At 36.4% G+C, this 18081-nt stretch overlaps 1 protein-coding gene across 4 annotated transcripts in view; it reads right to left on the bottom strand.

Annotated features, from left to right (window-relative positions):
- The window catches only part of LOC107685214 (furin-1-like), a 117859-nt gene that overhangs the window by 46840 nt on the left and 52938 nt on the right, over positions 1–18081 (bottom strand). For 3 of the 4 annotated variants that reach the window (XM_016481732.1, XM_016481731.1, XM_016481730.1), the window contains exons 3-6: positions 14577–14675; positions 9039–9134; positions 4671–4799; positions 4518–4594 (exon numbers count right to left, since the gene is read on the bottom strand). In XM_016481732.1, the coding sequence (XP_016337218.1) occupies positions 4518–4594; positions 4671–4799; positions 9039–9134; positions 14577–14675 (401 nt within the window). The remainder of the gene's footprint in view (positions 1–4517; positions 4595–4670; positions 4800–9038; positions 9135–14576; positions 14676–18081) is intronic. The other variant, XM_016481733.1, reaches the window with a different exon arrangement.

The following is an 18081-nucleotide window of genomic DNA, read 5'->3' as shown; positions in this document are numbered from 1 at the left end:
GCGCATTAGCTCCGCCCACTGCCGAGAAACCGGCATATCTTCTGCTTGTTCTTAAAAGCTGAATAATTCTAAATGAACACAGGAAAATACAACAAAGAATATGGAAGCGCGTCGATTCAGCGTGGTATGCAAGACTCTCGCTCTCTTAAAACTATTCGAGCCGTTCATGCCAGACTGGGGAGAGAGGTGTTATAATAATGTAAAATATGTGAAAAATAATGTGTTTTTCGATCCTAGTATTAGAGCCTGTTCTAGTACACGCCCAAAACAAAATCAAGACTTTGTAAAAGAGCACAACAGGACCCCTTTAAAAGCCAGCTGACTAATTATTATATGAAAGACATCATTTTTTTTTTAAATGTTGTCGTATGCAAAATGTACACAAATATCTTAAAAATAGCAGAAAAAAGATAATTTCTAGGCAAAAATAACGTTATTCACTTTTTCAGAGCAAAAGTATGAAATTACAAAAAACAATAACTGTTTTAGGAAAAAGTACTGTTCAGAGATGAAAGTATGAACAGAAAGGCATTAATGTGGCTTCAACACTTCTCGCCACAGCTCAAGTTTCTTCTGAAACACCACACTGACTCAACCTGCCCCACTTCTGTGGAAACGCACTTAGGAATTCAAAATGCGTAATGCATTATTTAGTCACTTTACAACATGACCAAGGATTGCTGGAGCACTGATAAACGGATGTTTTACAGAAAATCCAGATCTGACACTGAGAAAGGCAGGCTAAAATGCACACAATACAAACACTAGGGCTGGGGGATACAGTAGATGTCGGCCTTCATTTGATACAGGAACTATTCGAGCCGTTCATGCCAGACTGGGGAGAGAGGTGTTATAATAATGTAAAATATGTGAAAAATAATGTGTTTTTCGATCCTAGTATTAGAGCCTGTTCTAGTACACGCCCAAAACAAAATCAAGACTTTGTAAAAGAGCACAATAGGACCCCTTTAAAAGCCAGCTGACTAATTATTATATGAAAGACATCATTTTTTTTTAAATGTTGTCGTATGCAAAAATGTACACAAATATCTTAAAAATAGCAGAAAAAAGATAATTTCTAGGCAAAAATAACGTTATTCACTTTTTCAGAGCAAAAGTATGAAATTACAAAAAACAATAACTGTTTTAGGAAAAAGTACTGTTCAGAGATGAAAGTATGAACAGAAAGGCATTAATGTGGCTTCAACACTTCTCGCCACAGCTCAAGTTTCTTCTGAAACACCACACTGACTCAACCTGCCCCACTTCTGTGGAAACGCACTTAGGAATTCAAAATGCGTAATGCATTATTTAGTCACTTTACAACATGACCAAGGATTGCTGGAGCACTGATAAACGGATGTTTTACAGAAAATCCAGATCTGACACTGAGAAAGGCAGGCTAAAATGCACACAATACAAACACTAGGGCTGGGGGATACAGTAGATGTCAATATTTGTCACCCTTCGAAGATATTTGACAAAAATATCAATATAAACATAAAAAACATAAGAATTTAGAAACAGATAAAAGCTTTAATAAGAAGACATTGTTTCACCCAAAAAGCCACTATAGCCAAGAATTGAAATGTTTAATACAAAACATAAAACAGAATTAAAATATAGTTAATAAACATGTTAAGTTTTGCACCGTTTTTCACTAAATTAACACAAGGGGAAAACTATTATGTTTATGCACCAATAAAACAATACATAACCTCACTTGCCGAGATGTTCTGCTTGACTTAACACTACATATTTCTGTCTTCTCTCTCATATTGTGCCTATTATGTTTATGCACCAATAAAACATTACATAGCAGTCTAAAAATATATTTATCTACATATTTCTTGTTCTGAGTACCATGAGTATGAATTGTTTAAATGGCAAATTTGGAACTAAATGGCCGAATTAAAAAAAAAGTAAATCAATTTAACTTAAAAAATTTAAATATATATATTTTTTGTACAATACAAAACCATATAAATGATTTGCAATCATTTTTTGGCTGATTAAAAACAATAGCCACAAAATAACTGCAAATCATTACATAGCAACATATGCATATATTGTATGATTTGCAATAATTTTGCAGCTGATTATAAAAAAAAATTGCTAAATTGATAATATATACACTATGCATTTGCAATGATTTTATATTGTACATATGCATATACATAAACACATACAGGCTGGTGACATTCAGTGCTTGAGAACTGAAAGTGTTCGTAAATGTTCCCTGCTACTGTTGCAAACCTGAAACCAGCTTTGTGGTTCTGTGGTAAAAGATGCAAGAACTAGATCAGTGCAACGGTAAAACACCCATATGGAGTGCAACATGCTAGACAAAAAGCGACAAAAAGAGATGGGTTTCTGGAGAAAAAAAAAGTAGCGGATTCAAGAAGGGGAATTTCACAGCAGGGGTCAGAAGAAAACATGGCAGCTAAATAACGTGTAGGACGAGCAAAATTGCTACAGCTATTGAACTACTGCTACTAATGTATCTCCTGCTGTCTTTGCATTATCAGATAGAGACATTTTAACTGATCTTTAATGCTTTATAGTGACTACGAAAGTGTTTCTGTGTTGCAAAATCATTTACGAAATGTTTTAAAAGTCAAACTTGATCACATTTCAACTAGCGCCAAAGATGTCATTTCATTAGCGCCCATTATAGGAGTCACGCCAACATGACATGCGCTGTGGGGTACTTCCATTAGGGGAACATGGGACAGCCCCTCTAAAAACTACAAAGCCGTGCCATTCAGCCCAAGACCTTTGATTTCAACCCACTCGTAACTATACGCTTTTCTGCCTGTCATCACTAATCATGGTTAGCCTCAAGATAAAAACGGCTCTTTGGCTGGTATCCCAAAAAAAAGGACGAATGAGGAAAATCCCAAAGTGAAATAAGGACAGACCAGAGTTCAACTCTTCAACTCATCATTAAATGACAACAGAGTTTAGCCGTGATCGTTAGCCATAGCAAAGTCTCGCTTTGTAAAATGTTATGGGTTTGATTCAGTTTGGAGGGGTGGTGATGAACAAACCTGAGCGTATAAAGGTATAGTTCACACAAAGAAATGACCATTCTTTCATCATTTGCTAACCTTCATGTCACTCGAAACTTTTATGCTGTTATTTGTTCCATAGAATCAATACAACGACCTCAAGTTGGCTGGATCAAAAAACACATGAAAAATCACTTCATATATATATATTCTAATTCATTTCTCCAAAGCCATAGATCTTTGATAGATCTATAGATCTTAGATCCTAGACCTGATCCTAGATATGAAATATAGTGCCATATGGACTAATTTTATATACATTTTTATACATTTCATACTAAATCTATTTTAGATGTTTTGTTTTTTTGGAGCCTGACCGTCCAAGTTCAGTATTAACTGTGTGAAGATTCTTTACAAATTATGGTATTCCACAAAAAGAAAACATCATACAAGCTCAGAATGACATGATGTTCATTTCTGGGTGAACTATTTCTTTAAAGTAACCCATTCTCAACACCATCATTGTTTCTTCACAATTCAACCTAAATCTCTGTTGATTTATGAACTAGGCCATAAAAATGGCCGGTGTTGTGGATGGCCATTACCAAGACAACAAAACACAATCCATGGAGAGAACTAAACTCACAACACATCAATCACAGAGAAACTAATTTCCCAGCAGCAAAAAACACACAACACAGAAAACAGCCAGAGAAAGATGCTGCCTACTGCTACAACCTGCACACTAGTCTCAAGAGTATTACATATAAATGAATTTAACTTTCTGTAAAAATATGCTTTCGCCTGGAAGATATGACCCTACGTACTGTAGGATATGTGTGAAAAGAAAACCGCTGCAGTCGTGTACGATCACCAGCTATGATACATTTCAATCGCAGTCAGTGTGAACGGTCAATGCATTAATATATCAAGTAACTTCTTTAGTTGCATGTTTTGCATCTTTGCTGAGATAATTCACATAAACCGCAGCATTTTTTGCAGGAAAATATGTATTAACTCATTTACATATTAAACTGCATCTGGCCAAAAGTGACCATGTGTAACACCATTAAATTTGTAAATGGTGCAACAAATGAATGATGAACGAAAATCATAATTGCAGATCGTGATTCTGAAAACGATAGCACTACCATTTGCTTACTGGATAGGCAAAAAAACCTCATTAGCAAAAGCAGTTCCTGTCCAACACAAATGGGTTACGGCTACAGCACTAATCACACTATATTGCAGGCCATGTATTCCTGCGCCAATCTCCACTCTGCAGGGGAAACCTTTGGCCCCATTAAGTAAAGCAGTAAATGTATAGTAGTATTCATACTTCAGCTAGTTTTATGCCAGGAGTTTCATGCCTAGGCACAAAATACAGTGCTGGCTAAGACTGGAAAAACAAATAACAGTTTGAGCTGCCAACGGCCCGTAAATCGCTGGGTTTGCTTAGGGGACCTAAACTAGGTTTACAGATTACAGTAAATACGCATTGAGTACCTGTTATCATTGAGTTGGGTGTATCGAGGCTGAGGGTCTGGGTCGCCATCATTAACATCATAGCTAGCATCTGGATCCTGAGAATATGTAAGAAACATTTAGTGAAGTTATTTTGTTTTGGGTTATATATAATAGTTGTTTATTCAAACTCACATAGTTTTGAATCAGATCTGGGTGTTTTTTTTCAATTCCATCATCCAATATGGACACGACGACGCCTTGTCCAGTAAAACCCTGCTTCCAGGCGTCCTTCACGTTGAGGTCACGATGATCTTCGTTGTACTGAATGGAAAATAAGAGAAAGAACAGATCAGCATAGACGCCACTTCCCTCCTGCTAACTACTCCGCTGATGCTGAACATCAACCAGTGCTTAAGGATCATGTTTTGAGGATCATCTTTCACAAATCTTTCACTTTTGAAGCTCACATCAGCTCTCTGATTCAAGGCTGCAGTCTGCCGTTACCTCAATACCACATGGCCTCCTGTTCTAGGCATGAAGGATGCTGAAAATCTAGAATATGCCTTCACAATTTCATGTCTCGGTTATAGCAGTGCCCTGACACACTTCATACTGCCCTTCACATACTGCACTGTAACCTCAGGTATCGCGTTTATGGTTTGCTTGCTGTCCTCTTGATGTGTAGATAGTAGCGCTTTTACTGTACTGTTTATATTGAATTTATATTACACAATTTTGTTATTTTCACACCTGAGCTAATATATGAATTAAGCAGTTTTTGCATTGATGCCAGATTTTAATTTAATTTAATTTTATTTTATTTTGAGGAAAAATAAATAAAAATATGTAATTACTGAATTATTCAAAAATGTTAACTTAAAAGAGAACATACACTACCATTCACAACATTTTTTTTTTTCCAAAGTCATCTTATATTAACAAAACTGCATTTATTTGATCAAAAGACCGTAAAAACAGTTATATTGTGAAATATTATTATCATTTAAAATTTTTAATATAATGTTTTAAAATTTTATTTATTCCTGTGATGGCAATTTTCAGCAGCCATTGCCATTAAATCATTCTAATATGCTGATTTGGTGCTCAAGATTTCTTATTTCTTTTTATCACAGTTGAAAATGTTTTGCTGCTTAATACTTTGTGGGAAAAAGTATTACTGTTTTTACTGTATTTTTGATAAAATAAATGTGGCCTTGGTGAGAATAAATGTTTTCAACATTGATAATAATATATGCTTATTGGGCAACAAATCAGCATATTGAAATGATTTCTGAAGGATCACGTGACATTTAAGACTACTGATGCTGAAAATGCAGCTTTGCATCACAGGAATACATTACAGAGTTAAATATTATAAAATAGAAAAACATTTTAACAATGTAATATCACAATATTACTGTTTTTACTGTATTTTTGATCAAATAAATGCAGCCGAGGTGAACATAAGATCACTGTAACAAAAACAAACATCCAAACTTGTTGAGAAATGACTGGTAGCCGAGCCAAGAGCGCTGTCAGGCTGACCATCCACCCACCCACTGTCAGACCACAGAGATCTGCCCTCCCACTCCACTCCAGTGCAGAAATGAACATGGCCACCTGAGTTTATCTGAACAGAAAATTTAATTCATTTCGCTGCATGGCTTCTTGGACTTTCATTTTGGTCACAGGGTCACTGCTCTCTTCCCCAGGGAGGTCGCAGGGAGAAATTGAAGCCAGAAAGGTGCTGTCAGGTCTGATGACCCCAAAATGATGCTCTCCTGCTTATCCTGGGATTGTCCAGGATAAGTCAAACGAAGAGAACTGAGAGTTTATTTCTTAAGCCTACATCAGGCAAAATGATGCAATTTCGCCTCAAAGGTCCAGTAATAATGGCTGTGAGGTTGATAAATTGTCGCTGATGACCTTCAGTCAACTGTTGCAATTGCAGCGAAACTTTCTCTGCATTCCATTCTGCGGAAATGTTATTGAGTGGATTCTAACCGTTTTACTGATAAACATGATTGATAACGCTGCCGTGAAGAGGGGAAAAATGTGCTGAGAAAGGATTGGAGCCCAGACTACAATTTTATTGTTTTTTCAAAGTCATGACATTTCCCCAAAATGTGAGAAAAAGCATCTATTGTCTCCTTGGTTCATTAGCTGGAACAAAACGTACAGGTCTGGTGAATCACCACTGAACGCAGAATGACTGAGCAATGACTAAACACAAATTAACGATTCTCATTACACTGCAAGATTCTCATAAATGAGAGACATGAAGGATGTAGGGACTCCTAATAACTACTTCAATAAATAAATAAATATATTTAGATTTAATATTAGAAATATATTTTATAAATAAGCAAAAATAAATAAATACATAAATTCATTCATTCTTTATTTCTCTTTCTTTCTTTCTTTCTCTCTTTCTTTCTTTCGTGGCCTTGAACAGACCTGTAAATTATCATTAAGTCTTTAAAAAGAGCACATTAATTCAAAGGTCTTATTAATAGTAAAAGTATCGAGATAACAGGAGACTGTGAGGAAGGAATGACAAATAATTGTAAATATTGTCTGTAGCCTTACGGTCGATATTACAGTATCAGAGCTGATACATAAGCATTCTACAACCATCATCTTGAATCATAGCTGACAGAGAGCAACTCATCAATATTAGCAGCCAAAGAATCCATTAATAATCTGAATATTAGCTCGATATGAAAAAGCCTTCGTAAACACCTCAATTGGGAAAAAAGATCAATTGAGGCAATCTAAATGAAATTTCTATCCAATTAAAAGAGATGGTGCAGATCTTGAATAATAATAGAACGATAAATGCCATATATACCTTTCAATCAGACTACATTTACAATAGGACTCAAATATACTTTGAACAAAGAGAGAGATACTTGTGCACATACTCTCATCCGGAGATGTCTTGTTAGAAGCGGCTAATATTTACACAAGACAGAATTGGGACACTTCTTCTAATTGTCTTTTCAAGTAACAAACAGGTAGTCATTAGGGTTGGGTACCGTTCACATTTTAACCGGTACGGTACCTAAATATAATTTATACCTATTTCAGGTTTTGACTGCAAATGTCACATCCGTAACGGTGGATATTTATTTCAGTGAAAAAATAAGTCCAAAAGTCTCAATTTCAACATTTTGAACAATAGGGCTCTACAAACTTTTTCTCTCTTTCTTTCTTTTTTTTTTTTCCAGAAATTCGTTTTAATTTTTCTGAAAATCAAATGAAAATTAAACCCTTTTATTTTTTGGCAAACAAACTGAGGTTTACTGTTGAAATTAATACATGGAAGAAAAATTGTGTGAATATTCCATTAAAAAAAACATATTTAAACCGTCTTTTTGCATTTTAATATTCACAGACACTAGTTCATATCGCGATTCGAATTAAGTGGCAGTGGCTACTTTTGATTTATTCGTCCAAAATGGAAGAATTCCGTGGCATTTCGCGTAATAAAGAAATAGAGTAAATTACGTTTTTATGAATGGACTCCGCGATCCCATCTGCGTTTTTGCAGAAACCATATGGCCCTAGAAATGTAACCACACTTCAGAACATTTCGACTTGCCCTGTGTGCTGTTTGAACGAGTTGCAGGGGTGACCTCACGTCACAGGGTCTTCTCTTTCTCTCTCTGTAGCGTATGCGCCCAGATGCATTCTCAGCTACCGAAATTTGGCACCTATTGATTTAACGTGAATCGGTACTCGGAAGTACCGACGCAATTCGGTTGGTCCCACGAGTTGCAGGGGTGACCTCACGTCACAGGGTCTTCTCTTTCTCTCTCTGTAGCGTATGCGCCCAGATGCGTTCTCAGGTACCGAAATTTGGCACCGATTGATTTAATGTGAATCGGTACTCGGTAGTACCGACGCAATTCGGTCGGTACCCTTAAAAGTACCGAGTTCGGTACCCAACCCTAGTAGTCATGCACATGTTTAGTCAGCTGACTCGGCCGCTTTCTCAGCATTGCTTTTCTTCATATTTTATTGCTATTTTGGTAGTGTTGACAGTGACACCACATGCTGCTCATTGCTCATGCAAATGTGAATTTTCATCAAACTGCAGAGCTGAAACTGAATACAGTACATTCAAAATCTGCAATTACAATGAAATTATTTTGCATATAAAATTGTGCATATAAACAGTCATGTTATTTCAAATGAATATGGCCACTTCAAAACAGTGGCACAGAAGGACTGTCATCAAAGGAGAGGATATGTATGAAGACTGATGGAGAGTGAAGGCCAGCACGTCTGGAATGTTTCCGAAGAGCCAAATCACAACCGGCTGATTAAACTTTAAGCTCCACCGGATGACCATAATGGCAACAAGTTCACTGTTACACAATGTCCCATTTAATAGGGGCAAAAGGAACAGAGTCCTATGAATCCAAACAGAACATTACAACAGCCCACCCAAACCATCCGATCTGAGCGGGAGGTATCGTGCTTGCAAATGAACAAACCGTTCACGAACACACACAAACATGTGCGCACAAACAAACAGATGAGCTATTTACTCACCAAGTACCACTGCTGTGCAAACTTCGGATCGGTCGGCTCATAGTAAATATCCCTCTTCTTTCTTCGTTTCACCACCTGCTGTTCCGCCCACATTACCTTGAGAAACAAACAAACAAACAGTCAGAGACATATGTGAAGTATTTGTTTCCAAGGTTTCCTTTCCATCAGATCCAGAATAAGTTGTTTTTAATGAAAATCAATGGATCATTAGCAGTAATAATAATGGCACCAAATCTGCACGACGCAATTAAACATGGGTAAAAATATGTGAAACTCCATTCAAAAAGCATCTATCTTCTGTAACGTGACATGCTTGTGTGAAACACAATATTCAGTTTCACTAATAATATGAACACTGAACTATAAGGGCAGGATTTAATTTTATTGCTTAATATAATTTTCCCAGGCCATGAAGCCTTGGTAATGTCAGCAGAAAAGGGAGAAAGTTCATGCATTTTGACGAAAGAATAACAAGTAATGATGAAATTTGTACAATACATTATAGTAAATATGGTCAATTTTGATTTCATGTGCTGACGAAAGCTGCTGACGGACACACACAGTCCTGTTCTCGGTCTCCTCACAATCCTCCTCCACTCAACACAGAGACAGAGAGGCCTGTTGAACGACGGGAAGCCGTTTCTCTAGGGCAGAGACAGTTGCAGCGGGGCAGAAAACGCAGACGGTAGCAGATTATGTGATTGACAGCTCAGCACTGCTCATGCCAGAGCTCACTGCTCACTGTCTAGAATGACTTTTAGTGGATGAAATGGACAGATGTGACAGGAAAGTAAAGCGAGTGGTCAGAAAAAGAATGACAGGCCAGCTGGGATGTTCACAGCCCTTAAGAACAACCAGGACACATTTGACCCACCACTCAATGTAACCTCAAGGTCACGCCGTCATGACGAAATTTACCAGCAAATCATCATATAATTGACAGAAATGCTCTATATCTGCTTTATTCAGGTAAATTAGTTAATAATCAACCTATTCATTTGTGTACTGACAGCTGTTCAAAGTTTAGGTCATGTTGTCAGAGATTCTTTGTTTGACTTGATTGACAAAATCAAACATTTCCCGCAACACTTTCGGTTTAGTATTATGGTTAATATTGCTTATACTTGGGCTTTTGGGTATTTATTCACATTCCTAACCCCAAGATTAAAACTATAGCCTTTAACCCACATCATTTGTGCTAGGTATGAAAAGATCTTTGAAAAGTTGAAACAAAAAACAATTTCAAATAATAAAAAAAGGCAATAATAAATAAAATAAAATATAAAAATAAAACAATAAAAAGCTTCAAATAACGTATTTAAAGTTTTGAAGTAGATAATTTTACATTCTTTGTGTTAAGATCTTTTTGAACATGCAAGACCCACTGATGTTATCACTGGGAAAAAAAAAAATGCATGAAAAACTGTGCTGATAGGAAGCCGCATTAAGATCTGAGGCTATCTGCTTGGCAAGTTATTGGGGCTAGACATGTTGTCTAAACATTATATCACTTTTCCCCCTGCTGATTAATTAGCAAGAGTAATACGGTAATTAAAAAAGTAGCACACATAAGCGCTTCTGTTGCTTCATCTATGACAGCTCTGATGTTTTGACTTGTGCCAAATGTGTTTCAAAGAGAATATGAATGCTGCCAAAGGACTCGGAAATAGGAAATTGATTTCTGAAGCTATGAAGATGGACTGAGTGATACAGAACAGAGAGTTTTGATAAAATCTTGACTATAAATGGAGTCCGGATGGAAGTGATCTGGAATATCTTAACTGGAAATGCAGATAATAAAGTAAATTGCTTAAATCATATTTGCAGAAAACATTGAACCATTAAGACTAATGCACGCTCTTTCTTTGTATATAATTTATGAGATTTACATGACGTGCAGTATAATATGGAACTTGCACATACTGCATGTTATTTATCAGAAAAAAATCGATGTAAAAAATGCATGAAGACTGCATAGTATAAAAGTAATTACTATTAGCATTCCAAATTTGTCAATAGCCACAATTGTTTGTGATAAAACAGGGCTCAAAAGGTTGCTCTTTCTGAAGCTGAAGGGAGCGAAAGAATTCAACAACAGGAAGTGGAGCAGGGCAGTGAGGGGAAATGCCACAGGAACCCGCTGAGAGGGCAGGCAACAGGACCAACACACTTTACAAGGGCAACATCTTCACACAGCTGCGGGTTTCATTTCACAAAGAGCGATTTCCTTCACCGTTATAGCCATTTGTATCATCAAAATGACCAGAAGTCAATCATTTTAAAGTCAACATATTCTGTTACACCAAATACACAAAATAATGATCTTTAAAATAGCATCATATGACCCCTTTAAATGAGTCAACCTTCTGCTGCCATCTGAGCGACAGTGACCATTGACGATCCTACAAAGTTAAACAGAGGTCAATCTTTTCATCTAAACGAGCAGCCACACAATGTGAAGACAACTGCAAAGGAATCCCACAAGGGCTGCCAATAGTTTGAAAAATGAAAATTTTCACTGAAATAATATAATTATGTTCTAATGACTTTTCAGTTACATGATTTTAAAATGAACAGTCCACAAGATGGCGCAAAAAAAAAAATGGTAAAAACAAATAAAAGTACCTGTTAAAATACCTTTATTTTAAAACTGAAATTCCTAAAATTAAATAAATCAAAAGATTCAAGAGATTTAATCCAGTTCCGGTGTTAATTTTCACATCATTTTTTAGTCCTAGTATGTCTAGTATTTCGAAAACATCCTTTAAAATTTAGTCAATATTTTGTCATATCGTATTTATTCACTTTAATCAACTCTAATTTGACCAAAATAGCACTGAATATTACAGATATATTACCCTGAATATTATTTTAGTTTATGAGAATGAAAAAAATAAACTAAATATTTACACATTTTATATATTAATTCAAACATGTATCAACAAAATCATGAAAACTGCTCATGAAATACTAGCTAATGTTACAAACAAAACACTACCGTAATAATGATTTATTTAACGCTTTAGTGATTGTCACATTTCAGTGTGTTGTTAAAAAAATATCATATTCAATGCGACTTACCAGCAGTACAGTTAATTTCATGATGGATTTGTATCATGTTGGGCAGAAACAAGTTGTAATATTATGTTTATGTTGTGCATTTATTTACCTTCTTAAGGATACAGGACGAATTTGGGTAAATTAATTAAACTGCTATTAAAGCACTTTAGTTTACCGGTGTTCAGCAAGTGGTGCAGTTACAATATTGACTATTACTGGATTATTTGAACTGGTTGCTAGTGCTCACTACACATCTTAAATTTGAATGCACAGGTTTTGCATTCTTATTTGCATTTTTATCTTAAATATGTGGCTGGAGTTGTAATTTGGCAATTCTACAGCTCACTATTCAGTTTTTCCAGATTTTCAGTTTGACTAATCATAACAGTTCCACAATCATTGGAGAATCAGAGGGTGTTGGTTCACTTGGCGAGTGGGTGTTAACAGACACAACGACAAAATCATCTCTACTTTTATAAAAACAACTGACAAATGAGAAATACAAAAAAGCGAAGCAAGGTCGCAGTAGCATGAGTATAACAGAGGCTAGAAGTAAGACATTTTTCTTGAAGAAAGAAAGAAGAAAGTACAAGCTAGAAGACATTTTTCAATATATAAATATGTACAGGCTAGAACAGATAAGTAAGAAATAGTGACAAAAAATATACAACATGTGATTTTGAAATAATCTCTGAAAGATGGGGAAGGTGTACAACAATAAAAAATAGCAACTATGAATTCCAATCTATACTTAGAAACAAGTTTTTAAAAAAGCCTCCAGCATATCTTATGCAATTCCCAAAAGACTGATGACTTTGACAACGCATTCAATGCATGAAATTTAAGAGGAAAACCAGCACCGTTGTACCTCAAGGACTAATCATTTAGCGCTCATGAACAAAAGCAACTTTCTAGAAATGAATCCGAGATGGACAAATGAATCAAACCGGGCTGTGTGCATTGACTCTCCATCATTGTGTTGGCACCCAGGTAGGTTCATTATTCACACACCTCATCACTACTGAACACCGGACAATGGAGTGCTTTTCCCATCTCGAGGGAAGTCGCTCTGCTCCTGGAGGCCATTCGCACTGATGAAGCATGGCGCTGCAGCCATGTTACAAGATGGACTTTTTAACCCCCTCTAGAAAGTGAGTAATGGGCCATACGGGTCCAGTCCGTGATTTCCATTAAGGGGGTTTCTAGCCCTTAGCAGTCCTCTGGCATTAAAATTGCAGGGTTTGTGTTTCATGCCACATCAGAACTCAACATCTGGACCAGAAAAGCAGTTAAGCGGCAAATACTGAGGATGTAGTGAATGTCCGCAGATGTCAGGTTGACACATAGTGAGCAACTCAACTTTAAATGCTCGTATTTCAAACCTGTGACAAGAGAAACCAAAAGAGTTTTATTTGGTGTTCTTAAGAGGAACATGCACAGGGGAGGAAACTGAGGAGTTTTGATTTATAGGTTTCACGAGAACAGCATGTGAGGGTGCGAACGGAAAGATTCACAACAACGTTCAGAGGAGACAAGTCAAACATTGGAACATAAACCAGCAAGGTTTCTAGAAACAGTTGGGAAAAGAGAAAAAAACATTTTTGGACAAACCGAAAACGTCTGCCCTCAATTCTTTAGAAGACAAGAAAAAAACTAGAAAGAAGAGAGTGCTGAAGAATGACGGGCGAAATAAAGATGAATGACTTAAAAATTGAGTGTGCTGGTCCTGGTGCTTCTTTACGTTTGCAAAAGCGATTGGGTCTTTAGTTGGAGTCAAAGTCCCTTTAAGACAAGTCATGTCACTCGGCAATAAAATTACATTTATTTTCTAGCCACGAACACTGAACATCAAATTGAAACAGACAAACTTAAAAATATATATATAAAATGGGTAGTAGGACTGCAAATGTGGGCATAAGCTGCCACTGACAGGGCGATAGCTACACTCTAAAAAATGCTGGGTTGTTTCAACCCAATGTTGGGTCAAATATGGACTAACCCAACTGTTGGGTTAAATTTTGGATACATTTTTAAATTAACTTTTTAACCCAACAGTTGGGTTAGTCCATATTTGACCCAAAATTGGGTTGAAACAACCCAGCATTTTTTAGAGTGTAGGAACCAAATGTTGGTCCTAAAAAGGTAACCATGCAATCTTAAAATTTCTCAAATAAATTGAGAAAATTGAATTAGATTACATAGATCTCATGCTCCAAATTCTGTAACTTTCTAGGTTTCACACTCATTTTTTGTGTCTAAAGTGCCTTTAAAAGCACCTTTTAGCAGCTATTTTTAGTGTAACATTCACTCATTTCTGTACTTTCTCTGAGACCTATTCAGATCTCTATGGCTTCAGTATTTTGGCTTTTTGCTTCATTTAGTCAAGGATTTGTCAACATAACCTTTGAGTTTGTTGGGGGGAAAATGTCTGGAAAGGGCTGTTCTGAGGCGGATCCAGATTATACATTTCACACATACCTGAGGTTCTGTGTGCAGACGAATGTGTGTTCCTCTGTGATCTGATAAAGACCTCTTCACCACTCTGCGGTGCCTGAAGTGATAAAAATCTCCAAAAACCTGAGGGGGGAAAAAAAACAAGGCTACATTTAGCTCACCACATCCTACAGATTTCTTTAAGAGAGAGAGAGAGGGGGGGGGGGGCTGGCAAGTAAAACCTTTCAACTTGTGCGTGTGTGTGTGTGTCTGTGTGCGCATATATTACACACACATGCACATACTCGGGCAAATTTTTTTTCTTTCAATATGTTTCCAATTCATCAATTCTAACAGCCATTTGTAGATTCAAAGGGTTTAAAAATGTAGCAACTAAAACATCTTAAAAATCTAGTTAAATAAAAGCATGTTTCTCACTAAACAACCACCAGAAAACACACCAATATTACCAGTAATTTACAGTAACATTTACCCACGTATATTTAAAATGTATGCATTTTAAATAAATAAATAAATAAAATGCCACACTTCCGTAAACGTTGATTACTTAAAACAAACAGTTTGAACTGATTTATGGAAATGAACTGAACTGGGTTGGGCTGGCAAGTAAAACCTTTCAACTTGTGCGTGTGTGTGTGTGTCTGTGTGCGCATATATTACACACACATGCACATACTCGGGCAAATTTTTTTTCTTTCAATATGTTTCCAATTCATCAATTCTAACAGCCATTTGTAGATTCAAAGGGTTTAAAAATGTAGCAACTAAAACATCTTAAAAATCTAGTTAAATAAAAGCATGTTTCTCACTAAACAACCACCAGAAAACACACCAATATTACCAGTAATTTACAGTAACATTTACCCACGTATATTTAAAATGTATGCATTTTAAATAAATAAATAAATAAAATGCCACACTTCCGTAAACGTTGATTACTTAAAACAAACAGTTTGAACTGATTTATGGAAATGAACTGAACTTGTCAAAACTACCTCCATTTTTACTACTTAAAGTGATAGTTCAACCAAAAATGAAAATTGTCATCATTTACGCACACTCATGTTATTCCAAACCTGTATGACATTCTTTTTGATCTAAAACACAAAACAAGATATTTTAAAGAACGTTGGGAATCAAAAGAAATTGGAGCCTATTGACTTCCATATCGAAATCTCTTTAGATATAAAGATATAAAGTTTTGAACAATATGAGGTGAGCAAATTATGAAAATTTTCATTTTTGGGTGAACTATCACAACATTTAATAGTATAGTATATATATTTATTTAATGCCATGTCAGCACCGAAGGCTATTTTCATGGCAAAAACAATAAAAAAAAAAAATACAAGTATCACAACGTTTAATTTAAAGACTCAAATAAAACCTATGTCTTAATGTTCGCTTGTTCAGAAGTCTAATTCTGTAACACAAAATTTAAATGAAAGCAAATGAGACTCCACTGGAGATCACTGGTACGAAGCCCAGCTGTGGACCCAGGCATGACCTTAATGATCCAGATGGAAGATATATTGACAAAAAGAGAAACAGACAGCTGTGCATGTCCAACAGCCTCAAGTACAAGTAACCCTGAACGAGTCAATCTCCTGTCAGCTGACTGCACAATCACACATGACAAGATCATCCAGAGGGCCCGAGGCATCAAACCCGGCACTGCTGCAGATCGATTTCTCTCTCAGTTTGATGAAAGCTAAAATGTCTGGAGTGAGCCGGAGTTCATGCGGTCATGCTATAGATTCAGACTATAGAAAGGCAAAGATCTAGCAGACATCAAAACAGCTGTAGAGCAAGACACATGCTCATTTGCAAGACCAGAAACATTGATTTTACCAACAGGTTTAAAGAAACCTTCATCAGTAAAATAAATACAGACCAACCCAAAGGTGAACTACATTTTAAAACGATAAATTCAAAGGTACAAAACACTTTTTTCACAAAGCTCACTGCAACAAAGCCATTCTTTATTCAAAGGGCGGTAACATGTAATAGGAACCCCTGTCAGGAAAGATCGAGAACAACGGCTCTACATTTATTCTTCCATGACGTCCTCGGCATACAGGCTGGATTACAACATGTTGATGCAAACATCTCCACCCAAACAAAGCCAGCGAGGCAATAAGCCCTTGACAAAGCGAATTTGACAACTTGCGACCCAGTAAATATCACAATAATCATAGAAAGCATAAAACACAGAAGGTTAAAAATAAAAACCTTAAAAAAGCCAAAGAGATGACAGACTGAAAGAAGAGATGAAACATTTATTGAACCGCTAGCGAGAGGCCGGCACGTTTGGCGATTAACGAGAGAACAATAATGACAGAAAATAACAAGAATCGATCGCGAGGGGAGAGAGCAAAAGAGGGATGGGTAATAAGCACATTCAGAGCTCTGAGAGCTTTGTTAGTCACAAAGGGAAATAGACTGAGGATGGTTATTGGTGTATTGTGTAAGATAAGAGAGGCCTAAAAAGATGAGCATCAATTTCAGACGGGCCTGAATCCAGCGGCTCCAGGGCACAGGGGAGCGCAGATGGAGATATGCTGGCCTTGTCATATCAGACCACCATCAGACAACCATCTCAACTGCCTTGAAACATGCAAGAGGAAAGGCATGCGGAGGAGAAAAAAAAACCTTATTATCTACACTAAAACTTACAATCCACATCTGAAAATGATATCAGTGTTGGTTAAACAGTTGGCATGCCTTTGCAAGATCTGTTCCTTATGTCTGGAAGCAACCCACACATGCCGGCTCTACTCTTCAGACCAGACTACACCAGAATAAATATTTGTAATTATTAACTTTAATTACCAAAGACACAATAGTTTGTCGTGCCCCACAATTTGCATGCAACCCTTTTAAAGGCATGATTTACTTTCATAAGAGATGTAACACAAATTGGCTACAGATTGGTGTCCCGTTACTTTTAAAGCATTAGAGCCACATGGTTTTGTAGTTAGCACTAGGGCTGAACGATTTTGGAAAATAATCTAATTCTAAATCTAATCTAATTAGATTTCTAATCTAAATAATTCTAATCTAAAGCTCTTTATGTTCTGTATTATTCAACAAAGACAAGCCATAAATCATTGTATAGTATGCCCAACACACTATTAGATAGATTAAACATAAATGTTCTTTTCTGTAGGCCAGGCCTATATGTTACGATGAAATTAGGTGATGCAATCTGCCCCCCTTTCCCGAATCCCCATTCCACCTCAGACTACCAAATAATTTCACTAAACATTATGAAAAATGTATACTTTTTTTATACTTTTATACTTTTAATTTATAAAACCTACAGGGAAAAAAAAACAGCTGCATCACTTGAAACATTGAAAAATAGCATAGAGAGAATAACTTCTTATTATTATTCTCTCGCTGTTATTTATTATTTTTGTAGGTTTCATGCTGTCCGCTAAGGCATAGGACACACACAGGCTTTCCAGCTCACCAACGACATTAAACAACGTGTGTACACGGACGCGAGCGGCAAAATACAGTAGAA

This window comes from Sinocyclocheilus anshuiensis, unplaced genomic scaffold (assembly GCF_001515605.1).
Source record: "Sinocyclocheilus anshuiensis isolate Anshui unplaced genomic scaffold, SAMN03320099.WGS_v1.1 scaffold333, whole genome shotgun sequence".
Classification (NCBI taxonomy): domain Eukaryota; kingdom Metazoa; phylum Chordata; class Actinopteri; order Cypriniformes; family Cyprinidae; genus Sinocyclocheilus; species Sinocyclocheilus anshuiensis.
The sequence above is the reverse complement of the archived record's forward strand: the minus strand, read 5'-3'. Positions and strand labels throughout refer to the sequence as shown.